This window comes from Pygoscelis adeliae, unplaced genomic scaffold, assembly GCF_000699105.1.
Source record: "Pygoscelis adeliae isolate BGI_AS28 unplaced genomic scaffold, ASM69910v1 Scaffold141, whole genome shotgun sequence".
Taxonomy (NCBI): Eukaryota; Metazoa; Chordata; class Aves; order Sphenisciformes; family Spheniscidae; genus Pygoscelis; species Pygoscelis adeliae.
In genome coordinates, this window is record NW_008824231.1 from 2,619,409 (window position 1) to 2,632,791 (window position 13,383).

Sequence of the window (13,383 nt, forward strand, 5' to 3'; positions counted from 1 at the left end):
AGCTTGTCCAGGTCCCTCTGGATGGCATCCCATCCCTCTGGCGAGTCGACCGCACCACTCAGCTTGGTGTCATCTGCAAACGTGCTGAGGGTGCACTTGATCCCACTGTCTATGTCATTGATGAAGATATTAAACAGGGCCGGTCCCACTACAAACCCCTGCGGGATGCCACTCGTCACCAACCTCCATCTGGACATTGAGCCATTGACCACTACCCTCTGGATGCGACCATCTAACCAGTTCCTCACTCACCGGACACTCCACCCATCAAATCCATACCTCTCCAGTTTAGAGAGAAGGATGTTGTGGGGGACCGTGTCAAAGGCCTTACAGAGGTCCAGATAGACGACAGCTGTAGCCCTTCCCGTGTCCACTGATGTAGTCACTCCATCATAGAAGGCCAACAGGTTAGTCAGGCAGGACTTGCCCTTGGTGAAGCCATGCTGGCTGTCTCAAATCACCTCCCTGTCCTCCATGTGCCTTAGCACAGCTTCCAGGAGGATCTGTTCCGTGATCTTCCCAGGCACAGATGTAAGACTGACTGGCCTGTAGTTCCCCGGGTCTTCCTTTTTTCCCTTTTTAAAAATGGGGGTTATGTTTCCCCTTTTCCAGTCAGCGGGAACTTCACCAGACTGCCATGACTTCTCAAATACAATTATAGTTATGAGACAATTATAAAAGGAGAAAACTTGTTTTATTATCAGGGAAAATATCCTGCCATCTTCAACCTAGAAAGTGATTTTAAAAGCTGACTGTGTAGGATTATAGTAAAGATTCCTTTACAGAAGCAATTCTGCGTTGACGGTGTAGTTCATCAGTTGACAGGTAGACCTTGTAAATTGTTGGCTTTTATCTACATTTGGTCTGTAAAGCATTTTAAAAAAATTGAGGAGAATCTTGCATTTTTCTCTGAGTGAAGACATATTTATTATACCTATTATTCCTACGCTTGTGAGAAGTGATACTGAGAATATGCATTATTGCATGGATTACAGTGGGAGAGGGTAACCAGCCCAGAGTTCTAGAGCCAATTATGGAGTGAAGGAGTGAATACAGAATCTTGCCAAACTTAAGATGTAGATACAAAGCAGGCATCTGTACTGGTTATGTTGGGCTCCAGTTGTCATAATTATCAATTTAAGGGTTGTTAATCTTGTGTTCGTGAAGAAGCTGTAGATGTAACCCAGGATATGTCTCTTTTTAGATGATTTATCCTAGACTAGATGAACTGTGCCCTGGATGTAAAAGGGATGCAACTGGGACAGATGTGGGCACCTGCCTTTATCAGTCCCACCTGAATGACTGGCTGTATGGCTGGTTCTTACAGACTGAACACTGTCATAGTTTTAAGACTGCAAGCCAAACATCATCAGCATTCCTTTAAATCAGGGGTGTTGCACCTTAAGCTACTTGCTTGCAAAACTTTGGGCAGTTAACTTTTTTGTCTTGTTTTAAGCAAATACCTTTTTTTCTCCTTCCCTGCGTCTGCTGACACCATTTTGAAACACTGTTGGTTTTCTCCCATAACTATTAAATACTACTTGCTAACTTACTGTAAAATATTACACAGCACACACTGGAGGACTGAGATACTGATGTGCTGAAATGAGCTTTAAAATTTACCTGTTTGTTTAAGAATTCATTAAGAAATTTGAGTCAAGTGGAACTATGGAGGTTTGGAGACTTAGAAATACATATTCTTCCAAAATGGAGGTATGAGCTTCATTATTTGCAGAAGATGCCTTATAGTATGTGTGTCTTTGTCCTTCCTTTCCTAGGCTCCCTTTTTCTTCATCATGGCACATTTGAGGTGATAAAGAACACTGACATTGACCTGGATAAAAAGATACCTGAGGATTACTGTCCCTTGGATGTTCAAATTCCAAGTGATTTAGAAGGATCAGCTTATATAAAGGTTTGCCAGAGAAACTTCAATAATATAGCACAGGTTTTGTTTTATTATTTGTATGCTTGCAACAAAGAACAAACATCAAATAATGTTCTCTTTTGCCTAGGTTTCTATTCAGAAACAAGCTCCAGACATTGGTGACCTTGGGACAGTCAATCTTTTTAAAAGACCCATGCCAAAATCAAAGCCAGGTATAGCTAGCTATATGTTGTTTTCTGAGCACATTCTCAAGAAATGGGTTTGCATCTGATGTTTATTGAAAATTCTAGCTTGAAAGAAGGGTGAACAAGAATATTCTTATTTAACCCGAAATTTTCTGTGTAGGTGCTGCTTGGGCTTTGGAAAGATGATGCTTTCAAAGTGTACTACTTCAGTTTTTTATACGTTTACTCAATTTCTGAAATAAAATTACTAGGATTGTATTTCAGGTATTCTGGAGCACCTCTCGTTAGTCATTAAGAGTTTGAGCACATAACCAAAAGCAAACCAAGGTGTTGTGGCTCAACTGGATTAAATGTCCGTTCACTCTTAATGTTGCCCAAAATGCATCATTTGTTTCTGTGGCTTGCCTGTTTCCTCTGAATCTGAAAGTGTGCTGGTAGCATGTGCATTAATTGCCAACAGCTCACCTGGCAGATAGTATCTTGATTCATTTGATATGTGACAGTATCTGAAGGTGTAAACCTTTGGGATTAAAAATTCATCCTTAACTCTTTAGGATTAAAAATAACTGGCAGGATTTTATTTCACAGTGATCTGTGACACAGATGCTTGTGCTGTCTTGAATACAGACAGGATGTTGTATGAAGTAGATGTTTCATATGGTATTCAGGGTATAGTATAGAGCTTGTGTGCTTACTCAGACCAGAATCTTCCAAGAATTTTCTGCCTATAAATCCTGTGAAAGCACATACATTAATTTAACATTTGGTTGTTTGTTGTAGCCTGAATTTAATAAAGCTAGAAGTATCACTGAAAATAAATTGCAACTTAAGAAGCAGGGGTTCATAAGCAGAGTTCACAAAAGGCCTGGGAATGTAACAGGCAGTTCCAGAAGGGAGGTGCAGTTCACAATATACCTATATATAAAATTGACGTAAAATGCACTAATGTTATCTTAAAGTGTTTGCTCAACTGAGATAAAATTCTGAAAACACTCAATTTGGATAGAAGACACTGACTACCTTATCTTAGCGATTACTCATAGCTACTGCACAGTATCTGGTATCGGAAGCTACCTTTGTAGCTTCTCTTTACCCTTTCCTTCTGCAAACGTTGATTTATGTTTTTCAGGTTCTCCACACTGGCAGACAAAGTTGGAGACTGCACAGAATGTTCTTTTATGTAAAGAAATTTTTGCCCAGCTGTCACGAGAAGCTGTTCAAATTAAATCACAAATTCCTCACATTGTTGTGAAAAATCAGATAATCTCCCAGCCTTTCCCAGGTAGGAAACTTTTTGAGACTTCTTAACCTGCGATTATTTGCTTAAACATGAACTGAAATTTGGGGCAGGGGGTGGGGGGAAGTAATCTTGTTTTTCAAAGGTTTTGAAAAACAGAATTTCCCAGAATTTGAATTTTGTTTGCTAATTATAGAAAAATTCAACTAATGCACTTTAGTTTCCAATTTACTCATATTTTATTGTATGGATTTTGGATTGTTTTTCTTTGTGATTGTGTTTAATGTCAGTAGCACTTAAAGCTGTCAACTGTAATGCCACGTGCACATTGCAGTTTGGAGCTGCGCATAAGTCATTGCTCCTGGATTGCATGCAGGTCAAATTTAAGACTTGAGTTAATGGGTCTTCAGAAGAATGGAGGCTAATACTCTTCAGTGAGTATAATTAAACAGAATGAAGATGGCTCAGAGTTGGCTGATGAATCCTCTGTTCTTACAAGGAGTACACAACTGATTACATCATGTGAAGAATATGTTTCTGGATTGCTTAAAATCTATATGATGGTAAATCATTCCTTCTTTGGGGAAGGAATGTGGTCCTGGGGACTCTTCTTTTTGTGTGGAATTGAGTCATAGAAATCGGTGTGAAACGCACCTAGTGATTTATTAGTTGGCCTGTCAACACTTGAGTAGCAAGTCTTACTTGCCTTTGGTGCTGTGCTCTCCAACATCATTGTTTGATTTTTCTCTGATACAGTGAATACTTGTTGTAAAACTACTGACTATAAAATGTGAAGAAAAAGCAGTTCTCAGTAGCCTTCTTAAAAAAAAAAAAAAAAAAAATGAGGACACTGACAATTTTCATCTGCTTTGAACAGGTTTGCAGTTGTCTATTTCTCTGTGTCACTCTTCCAATGACAAAAAATCACAAAAGTCCGCTTCTGAAAAACAGAATCCAGAGGATCATCTCTATGTTCTGGAACATAATTTGCATCAACTTATCAGAGAGGTAATGCATTTATGGTCAAGGACTGAAGAGTCTTTGGGCTTTTGTTCAGACTTCTACAGTGTGCGGCACTGTTGTAACAACAGAGTGCCACTAGAGGCCAGTCACTTTCCATCCATTTGTGTAAGGCAACCTACCGTTCAGTTTTAGTATGTATGGGTGCTTAGGGAGTTCTTTACTAAGTGAAGTATGCTAGTAGTTCTTTACTTAACCTCAGGCCTGGCTGCCCACTTCAGAAAAGCAATGCAAGGTTTTTCCAGTACAGCTCATCAGTCTCCCTTTTTTCTTTGTGTCTAGTGCTTGTCAAGTACTTTAAGTGAGTATCTGTTCAGACCGTGCTTCCATGAAGAAAGAACAATCAATTACTATAATAATTTCGCTTCTTTTGAGGTCCACTTCTCTGTTTCAGTGTTTTAGATTCTCATATAATCTAGCAGAAGGATCTGGGGAAGAAGGTTGAGGTTGCAACGTCTGTTCAGGAAAGGAGCACAATTTCAGATGTCTAAGCAGTTGTGAAATCGTGTTCCAGAGTGTTCATCTCCTTAGAGCATGGCTCTGCGAGTCATGCAGTCCTGTGGAATAGTCCAGTGTTTTAAACACTGAACTAGGTTTCATGAAGCTTTGGCTCAGTGCCCAGTTCTGTTGTGAATTTCCTTTATTGACTTCGAACATGTTGCTAAATCTTTTTGTACCTCAATTTTTTATCTCGAAAATGCTTCCTTTATTTTTGTTGGACCATTCTGTCTGTTTCCAGAGATGTATACAAGGCAGACTTATTAGTAGGAGCTACTGCCTACCATACTACCAAGTTTTTGTTAGCTAGCACCTTTTTTTAAAAATCACTTTCCATAAGGTTTGAAAGACCTGCATAAACATGGGAGGCAAAGTATGAGTGTAAAGCTGGCTTTAAAGTGCTGTCAAGTTTATAAAGTAAAAAAGTTGTACTTGTTGAAAGCATGTACACTTAAAAAAACCTGATGTGAAGCAGCTTATTGTAGTATACATATTATTTCTTGCAGATATATTATTTGGTCACTTCCTTTTGTAACACCTGTTGTTTGTTGCAGTGTCACAAGCAAACCCTGAGCTCAACAGTGATGCCACATCCAGCTAGTGCACCTTTTGGCCATAAGAGAATGAGACTTGCAGGACCCCAGGCTTTTGATAAAAATGATATCAGTTCTTTACAGTCGAATGAAGGACTTCTGGAAAAGATAATAAAGCAGGCAAAACACATCTTTTTGAGACGCAGGTAGGTTGCAAGCTATTCTTGTTAAAATAAAATGTACCATTATGTAGAATACAATTGATCTTTTTTCAGTGTTCTTAAAACTAGTTACTTCTTCCTTCACTGTTAAAATAGTCTTTATTTGTAAGTACTAAGGACCCATAACATATCATGAAATATGAACAAACATCACTCAGCTAGTAAAAAAAGAAAAAAAAATCAGATTTCTTCAAGATCTCTGTGACAGTTATGACATAGGCTGCTGACAATTGTCCCTACATTTCTTAAACTGCATAAATCTTTTTTAGTATTCTTTGCTGTGCAGTAGCCAATACTGAGTAACATCACTTTAATACTGCTGCAGAATGTATGTGAAATGTACAGAGTAAACTAAGTGTGCTTCATTAGCACCAGAATGGTGCTGAAACAGAACTTTGATCCACATGGTTCTGTTAAATTTGCCTTTTTTTTTTTTTTTTTTTTGGTGTGCCACCAAAAAAAACCCCAAATTAATAACCTACTCATTTCCTTTAAACAAGGTAACAGCGCAAACTGTCTAGATTATTGTGCGCGGGATGTCTCTTTATCTTCTAGAACAGCTCGAACCATTGACAGTCTGGCTAGTCGTATTGAGGATCCTCAGATTCAGGCCCACTGGTCCAATATAAATGATGTTTATGAATCCAGTGTTAAAGTTCTAATAACTTCTCAAGGATATGAACAGATATGCAAGTAAGTATGAAAGTGCATGTTATCTTTCTAGTTGTAGAAGCATGCAGCAATGGCAGAGTGTATTCAAGTTGTGTTTTACAGGTTTAGATTCTCTTCAGACATGTAGGAGCCCATTATTTGTGTGCGAGTGTTTGTTTTTCTGACTTGAGGTGGGGAACAGCCACCCTAAGAAAACTCTTCACCCACTTTACACTTTAATGAAGAAATTTAGTAAGTTGTTAACTAGCACAGTTCCTTTCAAAGAAGGAACTGAAAGTGGCCGTTAAAGGGGGGATTTACTGTGGGCAGAGATACTTTATATTCAGCTATCTTTGTATGTGCTGGATTCTAAACTTCCAGTCTCTGGTCATGGAGAGCTAGTCAGTGCTCAGTCCTTGCTTGGTTGCATAGGTACCGAAACATGGAACTCATCTAATTCATGCTATTAGTTACGCATATTGTCATTGAAATAAGAGATTTCACGTTCCAGAAATGAATGTCTCATGCTGACCAGCAGAGAATTAACTAATGCGTTGACAGAGGATGAACCAGTTGTTTTTTCCATTTTGAGCAGTCCTCTCTGGCTGTGTCCACAGTGTGGAGTAGACTGCGGTCCTTGGTGTGATTTGTAGTCTCAGTTCCAGAGTACCTATGCTGCCCAAGTCTTGGCTGTAGGATAGAACAGGCCCCGAGTACACACCATTCTCCCCTGCACCTCTGGAAGGAAACTTGGGCACAGTGGCAGGCAGGGAGCTGTGAGGCACCTCAGGAGGTTCCTTGACCTGAATAAGCAGTGGACCAGGTCTGGGAACATGCCACAGAATATGTGTCCTGCAGTATAGAGGGAGCTGTTGTGGTGAGTGATGAAACTGAAATGTTTGGAGTTGCTGTCGTATTCCATAGGCTTTGCACCATCCTCATCTTAGCGTTCTTGTCAATGAATGGGAGGGATTCTGTGTTCTTAGCTTCCTGTTTTCTTAAGTGTTGTAATGCATTTTGAATAAATATGCATCTTGTCTTCAAAGATCTATTCAACTACAGCTGAACATCGGAGTTGAACAGATCAGAGTTGTGCATAGAGATGGAAGAGTTATTACGTTGTCCCATCAAGAGCAAGAACTGCAGGATTTCCTTCTATCTCAGGTAGACTCATATACGTTATTCTTCCTTTTCTTGTTGTGTTTGGGAAACAGAAGAAGTTAGAACCTCACCTTTGTCTATATAGAAAATGTTAGAAAACTTCAAGTAAAGGTAGTGCAAATAGGAAGGTGGATGACTGAATTTTTCAGTATGTTTGTATAGTGACTTTAGCAACTGTTACTAAAATATAATGCCAGTTTTTACTAAGGTCAGTAGTAATATTAATTTTTTCCTTCCCATTTAAAATACATTTCTTTATGCTACTCATTATGAGAGCCCTAAGATTTTTGCTTACTTCAGAACAAGTCAGTGAGAGTCATAGCAGACAATAAGGTATTCAGTATATGAAATTTACTGTAACCAAGTCCTGTCTAGAGTAGAGATCTTAATGAGGCCACAATTACTGTCATTTCAACATTGTCTTGTTAATGTTCACTTTGCGTCAGCCATTACTGAGTCAGCTGATACTTGAATGAACTGTGTTTTCTTAATTGCTTAGAGCAAGCTGCTGGTTTTATGCAGAAGTGACAGTCTCCCTACTATGCATTATAAATAGTCAAAATACAGGTCTTTAATAACAGTGGTTGGCCTGTTGCAGTTATACGGAACTCCATGACACAGAAAACAAGTTGAAACAAATTCTGCTGAGGGTATCTCTTTCTGGTCAAGTGTTTTCAGACTTGTTCACAGGGAACTGCTGAACAGTGCTAGGTACTTCCTTGTTAGAAGTATTAAGTCTTGATACAGAAAAACATTCGCATTTAAACTTTTAAGCTGTTAAAGCTCAATGCTTAGACTTGAGCATTAATGGAGATAATCATCCACCTGAGAACCTCAACGGTTTTTCTCCTGAGTTTGCTATGATAATACTCTCACAGATTTTATATATATATTACAGCAGAGGTCTCATTTCCATTCAAAGAAAAGATTATTTCAAAATCCTGTTTGTATCACTTTAATTAGTTCTTGAGACCTAAATAAAGGTTTTTTTAAATTGAAAGCAATACTTAAATAAACTGTGTAAGCCCATATACCTATGAAAATTCATCTAACTGCATAGTGTGCTTAATATGGTCTTCTCTGTCTGCAAAGGAACTAGTCTAAATTCAAATAACACAAAGCTCTACCAGCACTTGTATAGCATATATGTTAAAAAAAAAAGTTCCTCTGAAACTAGAGAACTTATAAGACAAAGCCAGTTTTATAAATAACTACTGTACAGCAGAAGAAAAAAAGCTTGGTAAAACCAGTAAGCAATTCTTTCTGTGGTGTGCAAATATTGAACAGAAGACGAACCTCTCGTTATTTTTCAGATGTCACAGCACCAAGTACATGCAGTTCAGCAGCTTGCAAAAGTTATGGGATGGCATGTGCTGAGTTTCAGTAATCATGTTGGTCTGGGGCCGGTGGAGAGTATTGGCAATGCATCAGCAATAACTGTAGCATCACCAAATGGAGACTATGCCATTTCAGGTAGTGTTTTCTATTGCAAATGTATGGAAAATCTTAAAATTCTTAAGCGAATTCTACAGGCTTTGTAAGTCTCTTTCTGAGATAGTCTCTAGACTTTTATAGAATAATGTCAATTTATAGCAAAATATTCTAGAAACAATCTCTTTTGTGTATGGAATTGACACCTAAATAGAATCAATACTTTGCCCAGTAAGCCACTTAATATAAACCTGAATAAATTTACACAGGCTTGATAATATTTCTTAGAATTAGCGTTAAAAAAAATAGATTACAGAAACCATCAAGATCTTGAGAGAAGGGAACAAGGCAAACAACAGGATCACAACTCTGGACTTAACAAGAACAGAGTTTGGTCTTTTCAGGGATCTTCTTGGAAGAATCCTATGGGATACCATCCTATGGAATGGAGAGAAGAGGGGTCCAAAAGAGCTGGTTGATTATTTTTTTCAAGGATCACCTCTTTCAAGCTCAAGAATGGTCATTCCAATGTGCAGGAAGTTGTGCAGAGGTGACAGAAGATCTTTGTGGATGAACAGGGAGCTCATGACTAAACTCATGACGTAAAAAGGAAGCTGCAAGAGATTATAAGTAGGACCAGTTGACCTGGGAGGAAGATAGAGAGACTGTCCAAGCATGCATTGATGGGGATAGGAAAGCTAAACCCCATCTGGAGTTGAATCTGATGAGGGACGTACAGGGCAACAAGAAGAGCTTCAAACAGATATGTCAGCAGCAAAAGGAAGACTAGGGAAAATGTGGGCCTGCTGTTAAATGGGGAGAGGACCTGGTGGCACAGGACATGGAGAAGGCCAAGGTACTCGATGCATTCTTTGCTTTGGTCTTAAGACTGGCCTTCAGGAATCCCAGGTCCCTGAGACCCATGGGAAATTTTGGAGCGGAGAAGACTCACCCTCAGTAGTGGAGGATCAAGTTAGAGAACTTTTGAACAAATTGGACATAGACAAGTTCATGGGACCAGGTGGGATGTATCCATGAGTGCTGAGGGAGCTGATTGATGTCATTGTAAGGCCACTCTTGATAATCTTTGAAAGGTCATGGTGATCAGGAAGTGTTCCTGAGGACTGGAAGAAGGCAGATGTCACATCCTATATTCAGGAGGGAGAATCTGGGGAACTACAGTCTGGTCAACCTCATTGCAATTACTGGGAAGAAGAGGCAAAAAACCAGTCCCAGAAGCAGTTTCCAAACGTATTAAGGAGAAGAAGGTGATGGGGAATAGTCAGCATCAATTTATGAAGGAGAAATTATGTTCAATCAGCCTGGTAGTCATCTCTTTGTACAAGGCTAGCTTGGTAGGTGAGGGGAAAGCTACGTGTCATCTCCCTAACTGCTTATTTAAAAAAACAACCACCACCCCCCCCCCACACACACATCAAAACACAAAACCCATCCAAGCCAATAGAACGCCACCACCCCTCCCCCAATCTTGCAGAATTTTGTGATTAAAAGCAACAGCTATCCTGAGTGACTTCATTCCTGTCCGTTTGAGATAAATCCACTAGAAACAATACCGTTTTGATCATGTTTTTCAACAGAATGGTGGGGAATACATCCAAGGTAAGAATCAGCAAAAAAAACTTTGCCCTTCCTGGCATCATTAGGGAAGAATAAATGCATTTGTAAGGTGTACGTGTGGGGTTTTTTGTCAAATGTTTCTCTGGCTTGCTCTAACCAAGAACTTGCAGTGCTAAAGCAACAAAATCATAGAGAAGTGGGAGATGAGAGAGAGAAAATTCAAAGAGAAAAACTTTAAAAAAAAAAAAAAAAGGTAAGGTGATTTCCCTTGTTTGCTTTCAGCGTGTTTGGAATTGAGTAGGAGTAACATATAGCATACACGAGGAAGGATATTTAATATGAGGAATTCCTACAGTGTAAAAATGCTCATAAAAACTCTCTGTTCACCACAGTACGGAATGGTCCGGAAAGTGGCAGCAAAGTTATGGTTCAGTTTCCACGGAGTCAGTGCAAGGATCTCCCCAAAGGCGATGTACTGCAAGACAACAAGTGGAATCATCTTCGAGGGCCATTCAAGGAAGTGCAGTGGAATAAAATGGAAGGGCGCAACTTTGTGTATAAAATGGAACTCCTCATGGCCGCCCTAACTCCATGTTAATAATCTGTCAGCCTCTCCGTGGGGGGTTTGAATCATCGCTGTGCAGCGAACTATCACTGCCCGTGCAGCAAAGGGAAATCAAACCTATGGGGCAATACAAGAAAGCAAACCCAAATTTATTTCCTGTACAGATATGTCCATTGTAGTGTTTGTAATAAAACTTTTTTCGATGACATAGAAAACACAACTTTCTGAAAAAGTTCCTTTCAGCTGTATCTTTGCAGATTACTCTATCTAGAGTAACATAGCTGAGTAATTAATGTATTTTTCTTTTATAAAATTAAATTCAGTAGTCCTTTGCTACATGAAAGGTGTCTGCTCGGAGTCATTCCCTTTCCCCTCATGCCCCTACTTTTTCGCAATAAATCTTTGCAAGTATTTCTGAAAGATGAAAATTATTAGAACTGAACTGTGCTATCGACAAGCCTTTTAGTGGCTTAATACCACAGGGAGTGGCTATCCTTGTGGAAACTAACGGACTCATTTGATGAAAATTGGGACAACAGAGGAGAAGCAGAGCTCCCTTGTCAAAAATTAAGGCTAAACAAAACTTAAGATTCAAGTAGCAGTCTTCACTGCATGATGTTCTTGAGTTGGGGTTTGTTTGTGTTAACTGTACATAGATGTGGCTTCTGGGTGACCCATTTCTTTTTGAGAGAGAGATTTACTTAGCGATTTGTTTGAGAGCATTAAGAAGTCACAGCTTGTGGCAAATGCCTTTCCTGTCTGATGCCTATAGATGAGCCTATGTGGTGTCGGTTTACTTTGCTTGTGTTTTCTGTCCTTATTTTTTGCAAGCATGTAGAGGAGAGAGCCTTCCTCTGCTTGCAAAGTTCTGACAATTTGAGTTTGTGGGTGACTTGTGTAAATTCATGTCTGGATAGAAGCAGGTAACTCTTGTGCAGTAGACCTTGGATCTCCACACTTGTGCTGTTCTTTATTTTTTTTTTTTTCTGCACTGGCACTGATTATCATCCAGGGAAACAATAATACCCTCCTGAAGATCAGCTCTTTTGAGTTCTTTTAAAATAAAAAAAATCATGTCTTTTTTGGTTGTAATTGTAGCCTTCTTGAAGCTTCTAGTAAGGTGTTGCACAAAGCTTTTCTTTTGTTTGATGATTGATTGCTAAAGGTCTTTCTGAAACCTGTCTGTATGAACTGGTTCAGACTTAAGTCTATATTGTGTCTTATGAGGGGTGTGTGTATATATATGAGAACTTGCACATAGAACATGTTTGAATTGAACATCATACTTGTATGGTGACAGTTGGTATTTTGCTGTATTCTTGAGCAATAAATAATAGTTGTAGGAAATACATATTAAGCAACTGCTTGTGGCAAGCTGCTGCTCAGTGTGTATCCAAAGCAGCTATTGTACTTATGTTGGTGTTTGCCAGTGTGGAACATCTTGTTATTTCAGTTCCTTCTTGCTTCTGTGCAACTGAACTATGGAAGAGAAAGGATTTTCCTTTCAGCTTCTGATGAGTTACCCAAGACAACTTAACAAAAATGAAAAAAATACTAGTGGAAAATAGTCTCTTGATCTTCTTGAAAGATGGTGAATCTTATGCAACACCTGTGATGCCAGGTCCAGTATTGTTTGGCTAGCAGACACTACAATTACAGGCAGAGGTGTTTTGTTCCTTATTGAGCAGTTCAGCCAACAGCCTGATCCATCTGTCGTGCATCCAATTATAGGAGGCTGTTTTGACTCTTGGCAATGCAACAAATCTCTTACTAATAATTAAAAGATGAGCCTATGAAACTTAAACATGTCTTTACACTTCACTGTTCTTAACCTAAATTGACAGGTCTGCATGTAGTGATAGCCTTTTTGTCAAGTAAGCTCTTCATTACCAAGTAATAGGATCACTGTGGAGCTATTAGGGTCTCATAGTTGCAGGATTTGTCCCCTTCTGAAAAGACACAACGGATGCAAGAGGACTTCTCTTGTGTTGCAGAAGTGCAAGCACTGCACATTAGCAGTGAAGGCATTTGTCAAGACTTTCAGGCCTAGCTGAAAAAAAAAAAAAATTATTAGGGACCCGGAAAGTCTGTCTTTTAGTGTTTAATACACAGGGATTCCTAATTTTAATGGAAAACAGACTGATCAAGCTTCTAACAGAGGGACAGTCTTGAAATTCTTGGTAGCACATCTCTGAACATGAAATGAGGACATTAGTGGATGATTAAGACCTTTACAATTGATTGCCAAAGCAATCTTGTGAACTTGGACATCTCTTTAATGTTTAGATGCAAAATGCCTTAATCCCTTTGATCACTTGGAATCGTCTAAATACTCCATTTGCTGCTGTTCTGCATGGAGTTTCCAGATGGAGTAAGAACAGCTATTAATTTCTGAACTTCCACTTCAACAGCTTA

At 39.1% G+C, this 13,383-nt stretch overlaps 1 protein-coding gene across 1 annotated transcript in view; it reads left to right on the plus strand.

Moving 5' to 3' along the window:
- Positions 1 to 12,048, plus strand: part of MED17 (mediator complex subunit 17) — a 13,638-nt gene extending 1,590 nt beyond the window's left edge. Inside the window, exons 3-11 of the mRNA XM_009334846.1 lie at positions 1,779 to 1,915; positions 2,016 to 2,100; positions 3,203 to 3,355; positions 4,188 to 4,318; positions 5,383 to 5,567; positions 6,138 to 6,275; positions 7,280 to 7,397; positions 8,708 to 8,867; positions 10,796 to 12,048. Coding sequence (XP_009333121.1) covers positions 1,779 to 1,915; positions 2,016 to 2,100; positions 3,203 to 3,355; positions 4,188 to 4,318; positions 5,383 to 5,567; positions 6,138 to 6,275; positions 7,280 to 7,397; positions 8,708 to 8,867; positions 10,796 to 11,001 — 1,313 coding nt within the window. The 3' untranslated portion in view covers positions 11,002 to 12,048. The remainder of the gene's footprint in view (positions 1 to 1,778; positions 1,916 to 2,015; positions 2,101 to 3,202; positions 3,356 to 4,187; positions 4,319 to 5,382; positions 5,568 to 6,137; positions 6,276 to 7,279; positions 7,398 to 8,707; positions 8,868 to 10,795) is intronic.
- Positions 12,049 to 13,383: the final 1,335 nt, after the last annotated feature.